Source organism: Conger conger, chromosome 6, assembly GCF_963514075.1.
Source record: "Conger conger chromosome 6, fConCon1.1, whole genome shotgun sequence".
Lineage (NCBI taxonomy): Eukaryota > Metazoa > Chordata > Actinopteri > Anguilliformes > Congridae > Conger > Conger conger.
Window position 1 is genome coordinate 17,061,755 of NC_083765.1, and position 16,660 is coordinate 17,078,414.

The following is a 16,660-nucleotide window of genomic DNA, read 5'->3' on the forward strand; positions in this document are numbered from 1 at the left end:
CAGCTGTGTTTGATTAGCCAGAAGAAGGGATTTGACCCCAGCTCTGTCTCTCACTCTCTCAGCCCCCTGCCCCCCGCTCCCGCCCATGGGAAAGCCACATAAAACCAGTAAAATCACTTATCCACCCACCCCCCTGCCGGCCACCTAATTTGTACCTTGTAATCCCCTAAACCTGAGATAGCTGCCCTGCTATTTCCCCGGTCATGGTTCTCTTGTTTGACTTTCCTCCTGTGAGATTAGGTGATGTGGAATAAAAAAAACACACACACAAAAACTCAGTGCAGGACGTTACAGTGAAGCTAAGCTAACTGATATGTACAGTGTAATCCTAATAAACCGACGTTATGCACATTCAAAACTTTTACATCAAACATAAGGCCTTGAGAAATAATTAAAGCACCGATGTTTAAGATTAGGTTCCACTATATTTTGGACTGGAGACAACGAAAATGCATATAAGCAATTTATTATATAAACTGCTGTCAAAAATGAAATGTATATTTTTACAAGTGTACAATTTGTGTGAATGCTCCTGGAAAAAACAAGTAGAGAGAGCTATGTAATACATTTTTTAATTCACAAGATTAGCCATAAACAAGCTAAGAATAAATAAATAGCCTTTCAGTGGCAATTCGATACAGCCTAAATGACACAGAGTTAGCAGGCACAAAGATTCCCCCTTAAACGTGTGTTTAAAGTTCATTAAACGTCATCGTGATTGATCAGGAAATGGCAATCTATTGTCTGCTCAACATGTCCCTCCATCAGCCCCCATTACCATGAGAATGCTGGGGCAGAGAGGGATGAAGGGTGAACTACATGGGGCAAATTACTTTGGACAGCCAGGCTACACTCCCACTCTGACCACAGACCACAGCTTCTCCCTTTGTCTCTGAAAGCACAATACAGTCTGCCATCAGCAAATAAACTAGCCATTCATGGTAGTGTAAGGACAGAGCTAAACTGTAAAAATGGTTTAGCTCTTTGTCCATGTGCACTCTAACCTCTGAGCCAATGTCCTACTGTGAGATCCATCCAATCGTACTATCTGATCACAGCCAACATTTCTGAGCGGGGTGATCCCACAGGTAATCTGCATTTGAATTCAATGCAAATCAATTGGCCGAGAGGTACCTGCTATATTTACAGGCGAGTGGTTCTGTTGGGAGGTGACCTCAATAGAGAAACACTGAAGGCCCCTGCCGTGGTCATTGCGGCCAGCGGAGATGAGGGTGCAAGGTGGCCTGACCTCCAGCATGTCCAATCAGCAGGCTATACAAACAGCTTTAATGGGCTCCAGCTTCCCCTGTCAAACTGTGGTCCCAGGGCAGCACAAGGTGGTGACCTTGTTTAACCAGCGAGACGCGGTCCTGTGAGCGCAACCGCCCACTAGTGTTTACAAGCCTCAGAGCAACACAAACGGCATTACCACAAAACGAGAGTATTTCTGGCCAGAGAGGCCAGGGGTGTGAGTACTGGAGAGAGATGATGAAAAGGGGGCTCAAACTGATTTTAAAAGGCAAAAGTTCTGGAGGGCCTCATCTCTTACACTGAGTGAGAGGAACATAGCTACTATAGCTATTACACACATACCAATTGAGTAACATATCAAAATGAGAGTATGTCTACATGTTCCACTGGGGACTCAAAAGGTCGAAATTACAGTCCAGTATAAAGCCCATGTTTGGGACCTTTATTCACGATGACTGCAGTATTGTACTGCACTCTAGTGCAGTGATGTCTGATAGGTACCTTGCCACTGCAGTACAGCACAGTACTATTTCATCCGGCAAGGCTATGGGCATGGCAAAATCACATATTTAAGAAGCAGAGGCTAGGAGGAATGGGTGGCTAGAATGAGATAACCTGAAGATGAGATGTTTACACTCTCCTGCTTTTCGTAAGGGGTGTCATGCAATCTAATGAACGCATGGAGTGCAAAGAGGAGGAGTGAATGTGGAGGAGTTTCCATACCAGAACAGATAAATAACAGAGGGACTGGAGCACAATCGATAGACTAAGGAAAGCTAAGGGGTATAGGTAACACTCAAGACCTGTTATTAACTAGGTCATTTGGAGGAAACTTGCAATGCAGCTGTATTTGTCTTTTACAGAAAGTGGATTGAAGCAACATTCATTCTTAATTAATGGGAATACCATAACAGTGGAGTTCTTCTGAACAAACATATCACATATTTTATTTTATTTATCTTTTTTCTTTTTTCTTTTTTTTTTTACAAATGAATAGTGTTCACAGGGAGATCCATTACATAAACAGAATGCCATGAGTGAGTTTATATTACAAAAATCAAAAGATACATTGGGAAGAGATGAAAAGGGAAATTAAGTAAATACATGCTCAAAATATACAATAAATAAAAATAGCAGATTATCACAATATTCAACTAAAAGGTATAATAAATCAATTGGAAAATAAGGCCATAATTATTAGAAATATTGAGCATGTATTTTGTGATACTATTTTTTAAGTGTCTAGTGGTTTGTTTAAAAATCACCTTTGGCCATGAATTGAAGTTACAAGTTATATTTCACGTACCGTATACCGCTATGTATTATTTAAACAAACACTCAAATCATAGTACTCAGAGTAAATACTAAATGTTTTGATTGTTATACATTCATTCATGTCACTTTACTACAAATATCTAATTGTGGCCAATAGTACTCAATCTCTCAAAGTGTGTGTGTGAATGTGTGTGTGTCTGTCTGTGTATTCATGTGTAAAATAATCAAGCAGAAAGTTCTAGTACGGCCATTGTATTTGTCATAGCCGTTGAGAGGACAGAGATTTAAAATAATGTGTAAAACAAACCATATGTAGTATGGTTCAGAAGCAGCAAACGTTAAGGTTCTCTCAACATTAACATAATTTCCTTTTATGGTTAAAACAAAGGAATGTTAAAACCTTAAATTTAAATTCATATTCATATTTATATTTACATACTTGGGTGTGTATATATATATAAAAATGCTTTTCTCCTGGCATCAATGCGGTCCTTCAGTGGTTGTTGGAGAGGAAAGGCGTGGTCCAGCTGCCCCACTATCTCTGCTCCACACAGAAGTTAGATTCAGACCTGTGAGCAGTGGAGAGGTCACTCACAAATGAAAAGTTAATATCTACAGCCTTTTCCATGCCCAGTGATGTATACACCTCTATAAACAAGCAGGCGTTAACTTTCCCGGTAACATGCTGCGCTCGCCAAAAGCAAAACTGCACTGTTGTTACTGTGAACAGCCACAGTACTATGCCAAGGTCAGAATTACCTTGGTGAATTTCCTACAATAAAGAGCCACTGTTCATGTTTGTGTGATTCGTCTCCACAGCAATAGAAATAAGCCTGTGCAATAGATACGGGTTGGTTAAAGGACGATTCCAGAGTGTTCAGCGGCACTAAACAAAACACAAATTCAGTCATTAATAATAGAACGCGCACCGCTCCACACGGGCTACACAGGGCCCTGTAAGTCTCCTCCACCATTAGGAGACTTGTTGTGTTTTTTAGTGATAACTTGTATTTTCTCAGGTGGATAGCAACATGGATAGACAGCATACAAGGGCATCTAGAGTGTGTGTGTGGGGGGGGGGGGGGTCTCTCGGGGTTTAAGCACCACCCAGTTTTAACCTGTGATTCAGGAGTGGCACTTTTTAAGGGTAGCATTCAGTAGACCCCCTTGGTGGTGCCCTTTTCCATGCTATGAGTACCAGTTCCCGAAACTGAACATACATATTGTTGTTTTCATAGCAGCTTGTGCCATCTTGTGGTGGAAAAAAGTATAGCACCCTCAAGAAACACTTCATTAGACCCTGTATCACACTGATCGTTTAGGCTATCAGTGATTCACACATGTTATTATGTTATTGATCAGAGTACCAATGGTGATAGGTATGCCTCAGCTTATATTGTCCTACCCTTCTTCACGATGGCCTCCATGCTCTGCATCAGTAAAAAAGGAAATACTTAAACTGGCTGACCACTCATCGAACACACACTCACCTTCATCTTAGGTTGACTGTGTGCTGTTTCAATCAACCCCATTCTTTCCCTCTCCTTACCCCTATTTACCGGATAGCTATTTTCAACCACAGAGTCAACAAGTGCGGAGAATGGAAACAGCCTTGTGTGAGTAGTACTTCAAGTACGAGGTGAAAGCAGTGCATAACAAAACCCGATATCCCCTGTGCTAGTCAACTGAACAGAGGAGAGAACTCACATTTCTGGGTGCTTGTTCATCATGTGGTTGTTGTATTCAAGAACAGGAGGAATACTCTCCTCATCGTCGGGAACCTATATGGAAAGAAATGTTGTGATAGAGGCTTCATTCCAACTCCATACTGATACAATTACATTGTATTGGGGTCATAACTGAAGTCTCAATAAGAACTTTCTTCTTTAGTGGTCTGAAGTCAAATTTCTAGAATGTAGAAAAATGAAAAAGCATGGCACCTTCAAAATGTATTAAGGCTGACTTCTTGTGGCAGTATGCAGAAAGACTTCCAGCACATATGCAGATGATGTCGGTTTAGATTTGTGGCAAAGAATGTGCTGTTGCACATGACTTTTGTTCAGCCATTTTAAAGCATTATTGACGATAGCTAAGCAGCATTGCCAGAAAATGTATACGTTTTGGCCAAATCCTGATAAAAAATCCTTAAATATGTGCTTCCATCATTGTTATTTTTTATTCTCACCCAGGGGTTTAGCAACCGCCCATTTGTCCTCTCATACAAAATGAACATTTCATGTCACGTGACCCTTTTTGGGCACAAATTTGGGAAAGGCCAACACCACCACCTTGTGGTGAATGCTGTCATGGCCTAAAGTTTTCTTTTTGTTTTCAATGTGATCTTACCTCCCAATAGATATCGTCATTAAAGCAGTTCTCATCTGCCGGGTCTCCCCAAATCGGTAGCCGCAGGATCAAACCTGTAGATTTCACAGAGTTAAAACCTGCACCAGCTTCCACAACATACTTCTCCTAAAGAGCTTGCAGCAAATATAACTACTAGCTTCTGCTGAAGTAGCTGAATGGACTTCAGTTTCTGCATAGTTATTGGCTTTTATCTTTTCAGAATCCCTCTGTGCCTTGTTACTCTGTAAAACCTATTTGTGACATTCTGCTGTAAAAAGCACAATACAAATTAAATGACTTGACTTGTCAGTGATACTGCATTGTTGTAGCCTATTCCTGAGAGTAACATCAATGTTCTTCACTACTGTTTATCATGCTGGATAAGAGCTCATGTAAAAAATAACAAAATAAATAAATGACACTTCTCACCAACAAGAATTCCTCCTCCAACCCCGAAGACGATGGCCACGCACAGCCCGGCTGCCTGGAACCCGCCCTGAACTGTAGGAACCCGATCTTTAAAGTCTCCCTCGAAGTCAAAGGTGTTGATCAGCCTGAGGACAGCAACACTCATGTTCAACTGCAGCCATTCCAAAAAAGCATTTCTTCACTATATCACTCTTTATCACATCAACATCCCATGAATCCCACTAGCGCACTTGTCCAAGCCCGTTGTACGAAAAAAGTAAGAGAAATGTATTATAAGAATATGAAAATGTTCTTGCATGAGGCCCAATGTGTGGTAAATGCTCACTCCCCTAGATAAGGATTTGTGAGTGAATCATCTGACTGATATTTCCGGGCAGGGAAGGTCAGAGCCAGTGTGAAGGTCAATGTGTCATATGATCTGCCCATATTGCCAGTTTGAATCCTCCTTGAGGCACTGCTGATTCACAAACTCACAACATTACAATCTCAGGCTATAGAAATGGTCAGTATGAAAGACATATGCAAGAAGTGTTCCTGGACACCTTAATTAAAATAATAATCAACACATCAATAGATATCGAAACACAAAATACATACACTTTTATTCAAGAAAAAACCCAGAAAACAATATTATCAGTGCCAAAAAAAGCATAGAATATTTAAGCAGAACATATGACGCAGTGAGCGGCCATTTTAAGATTAGTTTTAGTAACTAGTAACAGTTATATTGTCTCTGTGACCCTTAATCAATGCATCACTAATCTGTAGATAATAATATATTAGTTAATAAGGAAAATCCATGGAACGGCTTCCTTCCTCAATGACCGATAATGAAGAAAGAAACTATTATTTGATGAGTGCTATGCCAAAGCATAGCCGGGGATGGGAGATTTTCCTCACCCTTCTTCCCCATAGACTTCTTTGCTGGCTGCTGCAGCTGTAATAGCCCCTACAATGCCGCCGATGACACCGGGCATTGCGTGCAGGTTGTGAATCCCACAGGTGTCCTGAATCTTCAGCCACTTCTCAATGAAAGGCTGTGTAGGGGCAGAGAGAAGCCAAACTGTTTTAATCCCCATAACATAAAGAGATCGTCTCCACCATCTGTGGCATATCAGTTATTCATACAAGTCTAGAAGTTATTAAAATCACAAGGGTGGAGAAACTGCTCCCAAACCTGTCTAAAATTTTAAAGGGAAAGACTTCCACTCCTCTAAGAAAAAAACTTTGTTTGCATAAATGAATGTCTAAATTATACATCTCCCTCTGAATATTATTACATACGAGAATGAAGTCATCCATGGAGTGTAAGTCATGCATTTATAATATGCAATTGCCAGTCTGGCAATCTGAGGATCTGATAAGTGAGAACAGGCAGTTCCCAGTAGACCCAGGGAATGTGGAGAACCTCCGACTCACTGTGACAAAAATGTAGCCGAGTGTGGAGAGGATGCCACAGCAGAAGCCAACAATCAAGGAACCATAGGGAGTCAGCATGAACTCCGCGGCTGTTCCCACGGCAACGCCACCAGCCAACGTTGAATTCTGTATGTGCACCTGAAAATCAGCAGCAGATATCAGTCAGCCACGGTAAGAATGCGGGCAGCCTTGTGCTGATACAGTAGGCTGTACCTGGCCAATAGACCTTCTCAGAAACACCCCTATTCCCCCTTCAAAGCAAAGTTCACTTTGTGTTTGGCTTTTTTTTTTCTTTTTTTTTTTCTCAGTTTCAAGCAAGACAGGTTTCATTTGTGTCAGTGACAGTAGGGCTTGTGATGTTACCTAACAGGTGAAAAACAGCAAGTTGAAGCAAAAAGCATGCATTATATTTTCTTTGATGCATTCATTCAAAAGTTTCAACTGATGTGAATGAAGTTTGGTGAAATTGGGAACTGTACCATATCCAGCTTGCCCTTCTTCTCAAATACGCTAGAGATGGCAAACGTGGTGAGGACTGTGGAGGCCAGCGCCAAGTAGGTGTTGATGGCTGCCCTGTGCTGGCCATCCCCATGGTCGGTGATGGCTGAGTTGAAACTAGGCCAGAACATCCAAAGGAAGAGCGTACCTGTGAAAGAGAGGATTCGTTACAAACAGACGTCTCTGTGAAAGCACACACTGCTCTGACTGCTGAACAGAAACATGGCTTTCCTGCTCAGTGGTAACTATTCTCTGACCGTTGAGGACTCACCAACCATGGCGAACACATCTGAGTGATAGACTGAGCCCTGCAGGCGTTTGCTCTGGTCCAGGTTGGGTCGATAGAGGACCCAAGAGACAGCCAGACCATAGTAACCCCCGAATGTGTGGATGACCATGGAGCCACCAGCATCCTTGGCCTGTCGAGCAAAAGTAGTCCAAAACACACATGCTCACACAACTACAGAGGACAAATACAGAAAATATGCTTGTTGTATTTAAAACATGTGACTGTTGAAGATATAGGTACGTACAATGCATGCGATCCACTTTAAGACTGCTGCGGTAAAACTTACATGAATAAGGTCGAGAATGATGTACTCCTCCACTGCAAACAGGGTGACACCAAACAGGGTCATGACCAGCAGCTGGACAGGGCTGACCTTGCCCAGCACTGCGCCGTAAGCAATCAGGCATCCTGCCACGCAGAAGTCAGCATTGATGAGGCTGGGGAGCAGAGAGAAAAGCCTTTGTAGGATGGCACTTCATACTCAACCAACTACATACACATCTCTCCCTGTGGTGTTAGACATAGTGCAGTGTGTTTTAACGTTGTCATTTAAACATCGCCGGCCAAACAGCACCCCCTACCTACATACTGTATCCCATTAGCAAAATGCAAACATGTTTACAGTAAACAAATCTCACGGTTAAGTGACAGAGCACTTTCGTAATACCTTTTGGAGAAAAACCTGACAGACAAGATTAAGTTGTTTCTCCTTTTAGCAATACCTGCATACACTCACTGAACATTTTGTTAGGAGCATCTGTTCACCTACTTAGTCATGCGGTTATCTAATCAGCCAATCGTGTGACAGCAGTGCAATGCATAAAATCATATGGGTGGTTTGAGTATCTCACAAACTGCTGATGTCCTGAGATTTTGACACCAAACAGTCTCTAGAGTTTGCAGAGAATGGTGTGAACAAAAAAACATCCAGTGAGCAGCAGTTCTTTGGGCAGAAAGGTCTTGTTAATGAGAGAGGTCAGAGGAGAAGGGCCGGACTGACCGAAATAACCACACATTACAACAGTGGTACGCATGAAAGATCTAAGTGGACTGGCTACAGCAGCAGAAGACTTGATAAGTCAAAAACATCAGTCTAATAAATACGTAATAAAGTGCTCACTGAGTGTATATTTCTAACCTGCATACAAGAGCTAGATCACAGCAAAAAGTCTGCACTGTGAGCAGATACCGTTGAAGAACACGTGGAAGTGGAAAGCATGGGCCTGCATATCTACCGTACCAGATGCAGATGGGCTTAACAGGCCGCTTTACATTTTTAAGTAATATGTATGTATACATGCTTCTTATTATAACCAGACATTATTTTTGTATATTATATTATATTATTATAGTGTATTCAAAAAATCTATATTAGGAGAGTTACACATTTTTTGTTGTTTGGGCACATTGGATATGATATATTGTGCTAAATCTTGATTCATACTTGATCTGCAATGCCTAGTTTGAAAGTTTGGGCCGAGTTCGGTGTGCCATTGCCAAGGCTCTTGTTGACATGACTCGTACGACAGGCTGAGACAGCTCGTACATGTTGTCCCTACACTGTAACCACGTGAATTGTTCGATTACAAATCTAAAATTGTGGAGCATAGAGCCAGATCAAGACAAAATATGTGTTTGTCCCAAGACAAATGTGGAGCTCACTGTACACACTCACACTCACACACACACACACACACACACACACACAAATACACAAAACATATGCACACATAATCTATATATTTATGCAATAACTAAATTTGGAAAATGAAAAATGTCTCTAAATTTAGTGTGTTTTTACGAGAAATGGTCTGTAGTCAGGTAGGCAGGAGGAGTATGTTGCGACAGTACATATTTTCATGACACAGTAGTTAGGAGGTTGTTTTGGACATGGCCACGGACTCAACTTTAGTGATTCAGACTTGAATTTGGACTCAAACACTGAGGACTGGAAACTCAACTTGGAGTGTTAGTGTATAACACTGCACACTCCTTGGTCATACAGTACCACCTCCTTAATGCTGTCAGATGCCAAATTGATTAATTGAATCTGCTTTCTGCTTACTTTTCGACCCCAATCTTGATCTTCCCGTCCGTGTAGTCCAGGGAGTGGAACCAGCCCTGCATGAGCAGAGCCCACTGAATGCCGAACGCAGCGATCAGGAAGTTGAATCCCACGGCGCCGAAGCTGTAGCGCTTCAGAAAGGTCATGAGGAAGCCAAAACCCACGAAGATCATCACGTGGACGTCCTGGAAGCCTGCGGACAGAGTGGAGAAATGTGCAGGCCATCTCACTGTCAGCAACATCAATCCTGTGAGCAGCGGGCAGGAAGTCTGCAGAGTTTGGTCACCTGGTAGCTTTTGCTGCAGCTGCTGACCATTGATTGGCCTCAGCAACCACTTGTCCTCATACTCAACCAATCACACACACATCAATACATGTTCTCATACTCAACCAATCACATACACATCATTACATGTCCTCATACTCAACCAATCACACACACATCAATACATGTTCTCATACTCAACCATTCACACACACATCAATACATGTTCTCATACTCAACCAATCACACACACATCAATACATGTTCTCATACTCAACCAATCACACACACATCAATACATGTTCTCATACTCAACCAATCACATACACATCAATACATGTTCTCATACTCAACCAATCACACACACATCAATACATGTTCTCATACTCAACCAATCACACACACATCAATACATGTTCTCATACTCAACCAATCACACACACATCAATACATGTCCTCATACTAAACCAATCACACACACATCAATACATCTCCTCATACTCAACCAATCACACACACATCAATACATGTTCTCATACTCAACCAATCACACACACATCAATACATGTTCTCATACTCAACCAATCACATACACATCATTACATGTCCTCATACTCAACCATTCATATACACAAACATGTTCTCATACTATGTTCTGACTGAAATACGGTTTGGCCTCTTTTTTGGTGGAAATACTTTTTTTTAACTAAAAAGGGAAAGTACATTTGTTTATTTGTCATTTTGTCGTTGTTTGTCGTTGTTTTCACCTGCAGCAGCACTCCCAATTTTTGACCCACTGCTACAAATTACACATTATGATTCCTTGTTTATTATATTGTTCCCCTTTTATTGCATTGGTTTAATGTTTTAATTGAAATTTTATTATTTTATTGAATCATTGGTTGCGGTAACAGATCATCATATGAATATGCCTTTGGTATAAATGAAAGAATCTGTGCTAAAATGCACCCCCAGCAAATGACAAGGGTGCCTCAGAGCTTTGGGCAGTGCCTTATGTTTGGCTTGGATGGAAGCCCTTTGTGTATATTACATTTCACAAGATAGGAAAACAAACATTGTGAGAAGTTTGCATGTTCCCATTAGTCACGTTTGGCTTTCTTCTCTGATGAACCACCAAGTCGAGATGATACCACAGCCCTTAATTATTTATTAAAAGCATCAGATAGAGTTGCAGCTGCCTGTGTAAAAACAGGTTTTTCTATGATCAGAGCACACAAGGCGAAAGATGGGTACTGGGTCAGAGATGAAGGTGATTGAAAATAAATGCTCACAAGTTCACCACCTCCCATGCAGGTTGGCTTATTAGATGAATAATTAGAAAACACCCCTGTGATCCTGTAACTTGAGCCAGGTAAATACAGGAAACAATTTAGACAAACAACTTCCCATTCTCAATTTGCCCTGTTCACTTTCAGCAAAGTATATAGCACCTGTTGACAGACAGGTCCACCACATCAAAGCAAATAAATGGTTTTAGTATTGTATTTATTTACAAAAGCATATCCTTTAAATGAATTGAGGTTTGTTGACGTGTACTGTAAGCCAAATTATATAACATCCTCTAAATTCAGAAATACCACACAAGAGCCAGCAAGATGCAATAGCCTGTAGCTACTGTTTGCAATACAATCATATCGTGCTTGTCTTGTGTTCGGCACTAACAAAGGTGTCGGAGAAAGGCTACTGCACTCTAGTCACATACTTGAGAGAAGTTACTCTTTCATTTTATATAATATGTCCATCCATCTCTCATGCAACAATAATACACCCTGTCTACATAAAAATAACCCGATATCTTACATAAGAAAATTTAGGTCACCAAACAAGAGCAAGTGACACTTGACTCACATCCATAGACACCCCATGACCAAGAGTGACACATTGTGAGTTGGAGAGATTCTTTGACCACACCCACAGGTCAGGTTCAATACTGAACAGAGGTGCCTCTTTGCCTCTTTGCCTCTTTGCCTCTCTGCACCAGGGGAACTATCATTACGGTATGGAGGTTTGGTAGGTATCAGAGACCAGACTGTTCCTGCTTTGTGACAAGTGAAAGCACAGACGTGATTAGCACATGCAGCATTTCCAAGTCAATGGGTATGAAATGCTTGTCAAAGGGATCTTTGGGTAAATAAGTCAACAGGTAATTAATGAGATTACATCGCTCCTTCTCACAGAATCAAAGTGGCAAAATAACATCCCTGTCTCCCTGTATGAGCCGCACTGTCACCCTGTCATATTCTGGGTTATGATGGAAACAAAATTTAAAAAAGTAAACGGTTTTGCTCGTTGTTGATAGCATCGCAACTTGTTACAATCGTAGATAAGAAGTGAAAAAGCCTTACACTGGAGGCAAGCAAATCTATAATAAAATTATTAAGCTTTTGCAGAATGTGTTGGCGTATAATAGTCCCGATTACTTAAAGGGTAAAGGACATATTTCTGATATAATTTCCACAGAAAGATGCAGATTGCCACATTGGGGGAAAAAAAAAAAGAAGAGAAAAAATAATAAGGAGTAGGAGAAACGGAAAAGGAAATCCTTATAAATAAATATTGCTGGAATATGATAAAACTATTATTGTTAATGATATCATTATTGTTATTTTGTTATTATATATATATATATATATATCTTTATTTCATATTTATAGATTTTTTTTTTTTTTTGGTGTAGTTCTATGAATATGTTTCATCTTATGTTGATAGAGTAGTTTACTGTGCCTCATTTTTAAGATATGGATGTAGATTAAAAAAATATATTTTCCTAATATATACTACACTCAACCTCAATACTGGTACCCTGAAATACCACCCACTACAATACACTAATGTAAATGACTTGGCCACCTTCATGATTCAGCAGGCAAAACAGAAGATAACAGTAGCACAAACGAATGAGCACAGCAAGAGTTGAGTTATCTGTGTAATACATCATGATTAACTTACTTGGGTATCTGTAGTAGTAATCATTCTCTGCATCACTTGTTATGTTCTGTGCCCTTTTGTACTCAACCCAACGTGTGCTGGACTCGGAGTTGTAACGGATGAACACTCCGAAAAGAATGATGATGATGATCTGCCACACAACGGCGAAGGCAGGGAGGCTCAGCCGGACATTGGGGTTTTTCGGTCGTGAAAAGTAGTCCTTAACACCTTGCATACAGTTCCCCATTATTCTCCTGGTCTATTCTGGGTGCATCAGAGAGGCAGATCCCCAGAAGCCTAAATCCTATCACACCCTCTAAGACTTTTATAGACGTGTATGGAGGTGTGTCTCTCAGAGTGGTCTCTACGGACACTTCTCTTCACTCATGCTGCGTGTTATGTGGACTTAAGGCAACAGGTAAGCGCCATGCTGCATATTTCACATCACTTTCTCATTTTGTAAATATATTTATACTGTACATGATACATGTGGGGCGGCACAGATGGTGCAGTGGGTACCACTGCCGCCTCACAGCAAGGAGGTCCTGGGTTTGAATCCCTGTCGGCCGGGGCCTCTCTGTGTGGAGTTTGCATGTTCTCCCCATGTGGGTGGGTTTCCTCATAGGTATGAGTGTGTGAGTGAATGGTGTGTGTGCCCTGCGATGGACTGGCGAACTGTCCAGGGTGTATTCCTGCCTTTCGCCCAATGTATGCTGGGATAGGCTCCAGCCCCCCTGTGACCCTGTTCAGGATAAGCGGGTTAGGATAATGAATGAGTGAATGAATGAATGATACATGTGCCATAAGGTCTGGGTCCAGTAAAAAGTATCAAAGGATAGACTTATATTTTCATAGCACAGTTGACAGTAGTAAGCTCCCAGTGGTGATGAATATTTGGAAATATGAATATATCTCAATGTGTGTGTCAAAGAAATACAAGAAGAAAATAGGAAGAGCACTTGAATTTGACCTGTTTTAAGACAATTGCAAGACAATTCTCACAGTTGTGCCATCCGTGTGCTAAACGAGTTGAAAAACTGCTTAATTTATATCATCTGAAACCAATTGATACATCATAGTCACAGAAGCAACGTTTGAAATACAACCATGATTTGGAGGTTGTCAGGTATGTGTGTCACTATCTGCAAATGTGCACTCCCATTGAGGCCAAGTTACTGCATGCAACCCCAAACTCACAATTCAAGCAATCCTGTAAAGCTACACAGTGCCAGGTTGATAGATAAATGGTTACTTTTCAGTTATAGTTTATCATTCTAGTATAATTTAGCGGCCTCTAAAACAACTAAGATCTTGTTTTTCTGTTTTTATTTTTTTCTGTTATGAACACACATGATACAAGTGTAAATACAAGATTTTGTAAATGTTTGAATGTGTTTTCCCATCAGTCATTAGCAATGCTAACGTTGCTTCCATCCGCAGCCATTCATAGTAGTAGCAGAGTTATGCTTGGGTTTTGTTCTGAAAGACAGACCTATGGCAGCATAGCTGTGTTCCTTCAAGGCTGTATGGTCTACACTGACCAACTGTTTCAGGTTCCATGGTTCACTCATCTCTGTATCAGCTATGGATTTGCAACACTTGCACTTCAGCTATGTTTAAATCTTTTTATGGCATGATGACACATTCTCCAGCTCCTTTAGGTTGTGCGGGTGTGAATGTTTCCTGCTGGAAGATCATTCTTGTGTTTATAGCCCTGTATAGTATCATTTGGCTTATCCTTCTTAAAAGCTTAAAATTAGTTGGAACCTGGGTTAATGCATTCTGGTCACTTGCAAATCACTTGCATATTTGTAATATCTTATGCAGGACTCAGTTTCCAGCTGAGGAGTAAGGATCGTTTATACATAGTTTAAATATCAACTATTGTATTAACCCCACCCTGAAGTACTGCACATTCTTTGCCACCAGGTGAGGTATGAAATCCTGAACCAGCCACTGATAGGAAATACCTGTTTGTGTCCTTATAGTATCAGACGCAAAACAGATGAATTTGTTAATCAACTTGTTTCAAACCCAGATTAGTGATAGGTGAAAAACCTCATATTGGAGGCAGACAAATCTATAATAAATGGAATGACATTGCAGAATCTGTCAGATTATGACAGTTAAATTACTTGAGCAAAAAATGACAAATCTATATGATGCCGCAGATGGCAATCATATCAAATTTGCCATAAAAAATAATTTAAAGTGAAACATGCTGCCAACTAGCTGCCAAACACTAGACTACATATTTTTAATGGTGTACTTGTATCTTTACAATAAGTTTCATGAATTAGCATTAATGAATGTAGTTAATAATGAATGAATTATGTAAAAATACATGAATTAATTATGAAAATAACTTTCCATTCGTTCATTTATTTATATTTTAACTACTAATGTAATATTAATCCATTAGCAAACCATAGGATAAACACTTAATTAGTTAACAAGTAACAAATAATGTACATGATCTGTTTTAGTTTTTTTCTATTACAGAATGAATTGGCATTAACTAATGCAGTTTCTAACATGTATGTATATTGTTCTTCATCTATATTCAGATTCAGGTAGTCAGGTGGTGGGCTGGGGACAGAATTATTTGAATCTCATTAAAAATATTAATATTTTTACATATTATATTTTTATATAAATATTTTGCTTCATATCAACCTCATTTGAAAAGTTAAGTTTTAGTAACATTTAAAGCACCAGCCCTTTATAATAAATGTAGCCTAAACGATTGATCAGCTTCATGATACAACAGGCAAAACACAAAATAACATTACCACACCCTAAGTTGAGTTATCCTTGTAATACAATGAACTTACTTGGATATCTGAAGTAGAAGTCATTCTCAATGTCACTTGTTATGTTGTGCGACTTTCTGAACTCAACCCAGTGCGTGTCAGACTCCTCATTGTACCGGATGAACACCCCGAAAAGGATGATCATGGCTATTTCCCATACGAACGCCACAGCAGGTAACCTTAGGCGAATGTTGGTATTTTTTGGTTGCAAAAAGAAGTCCATAATGCCTTGCACACAGTTCCCCATTATTATCTTGTGCAATGGCCTATTCTGGGTGCATCAGAGAGGCAGATCCTCAGAAACATAAATCCTACTGCATTGTGCTGTGGGAGACTTTTATAGGCAGGTATGGAGGTGTGTCTCTCAGCTCATCTGAGTGGTCCTAAAGGGCACTCCTCCTCACACGTGCTCTGCCTGTTATATGACCTGGCTTTCTGGCAACAGGGCAGCACCATGCTGGACATAGCAAATCACCTTTTCCCTTTTAAAATATGTTTATATAGTATGTCTGCCATAAGAGTCCCTCTAAAAAGTATGAAGGGATGGACTTACATTTTCATGGTAATATTGATAGGAATATGTTTTCAATCATAATAAACATGCAGTCTTACTGAATGACCACAATTAAATTTAAGTTAATTTAATTTTCATATTGATGATAGAAATGATCATACTGAAAAATGCAAAACAAGGAGCACATGGTACAGTAAGTGCTTTGATTTTGACCTTTACAGGTTCCAGTGTTAACATTACTTTCCCTTCCGTTCTTCCCTTCACTGTGTGCTGTATGGTCATGCTGAACCGGTTTAGCGTATTTATAAAAACACTGTGCTGCTCTTAAATCAAATAATACCTGTTTTTTTTCATATTCTTACACAATATTCAGTGTCTGCTGAACACATGATGTACTATAGAAAACTCATAAAATACAAATATAGAAAACAAATATAATACTGGCACATTGCACTGTAAGGCGGAAATGATTGAACATTCACACATGAACAATGGGCCTCATTTATAAAACGTGAACCGAACGAAATTCACCGTAAAACCATCGGAA

The 16,660-nt window shown here is 40.1% G+C and overlaps 1 protein-coding gene across 1 annotated transcript; it reads right to left on the reverse strand.

The window, feature by feature from the left end:
* Positions 1-2,170: 2,170 nt before the first annotated feature.
* Positions 2,171-15,892, reverse strand: LOC133130612 (ammonium transporter Rh type C). The gene is made up of 11 exons (XM_061245304.1): positions 15,621-15,892; positions 9,573-9,765; positions 7,794-7,944; positions 7,490-7,637; positions 7,200-7,366; positions 6,721-6,858; positions 6,202-6,338; positions 5,302-5,426; positions 4,873-4,946; positions 4,234-4,307; positions 2,171-3,095 (listed from the first exon to the last, which is right to left on the reverse strand). Exons 1-11 carry the CDS (start codon positions 15,844-15,846, stop codon positions 3,062-3,064), a joined length of 1,467 nt encoding a protein of 488 aa, XP_061101288.1. The 5' UTR covers positions 15,847-15,892; the 3' UTR covers positions 2,171-3,061.
* Positions 15,893-16,660: the final 768 nt, after the last annotated feature.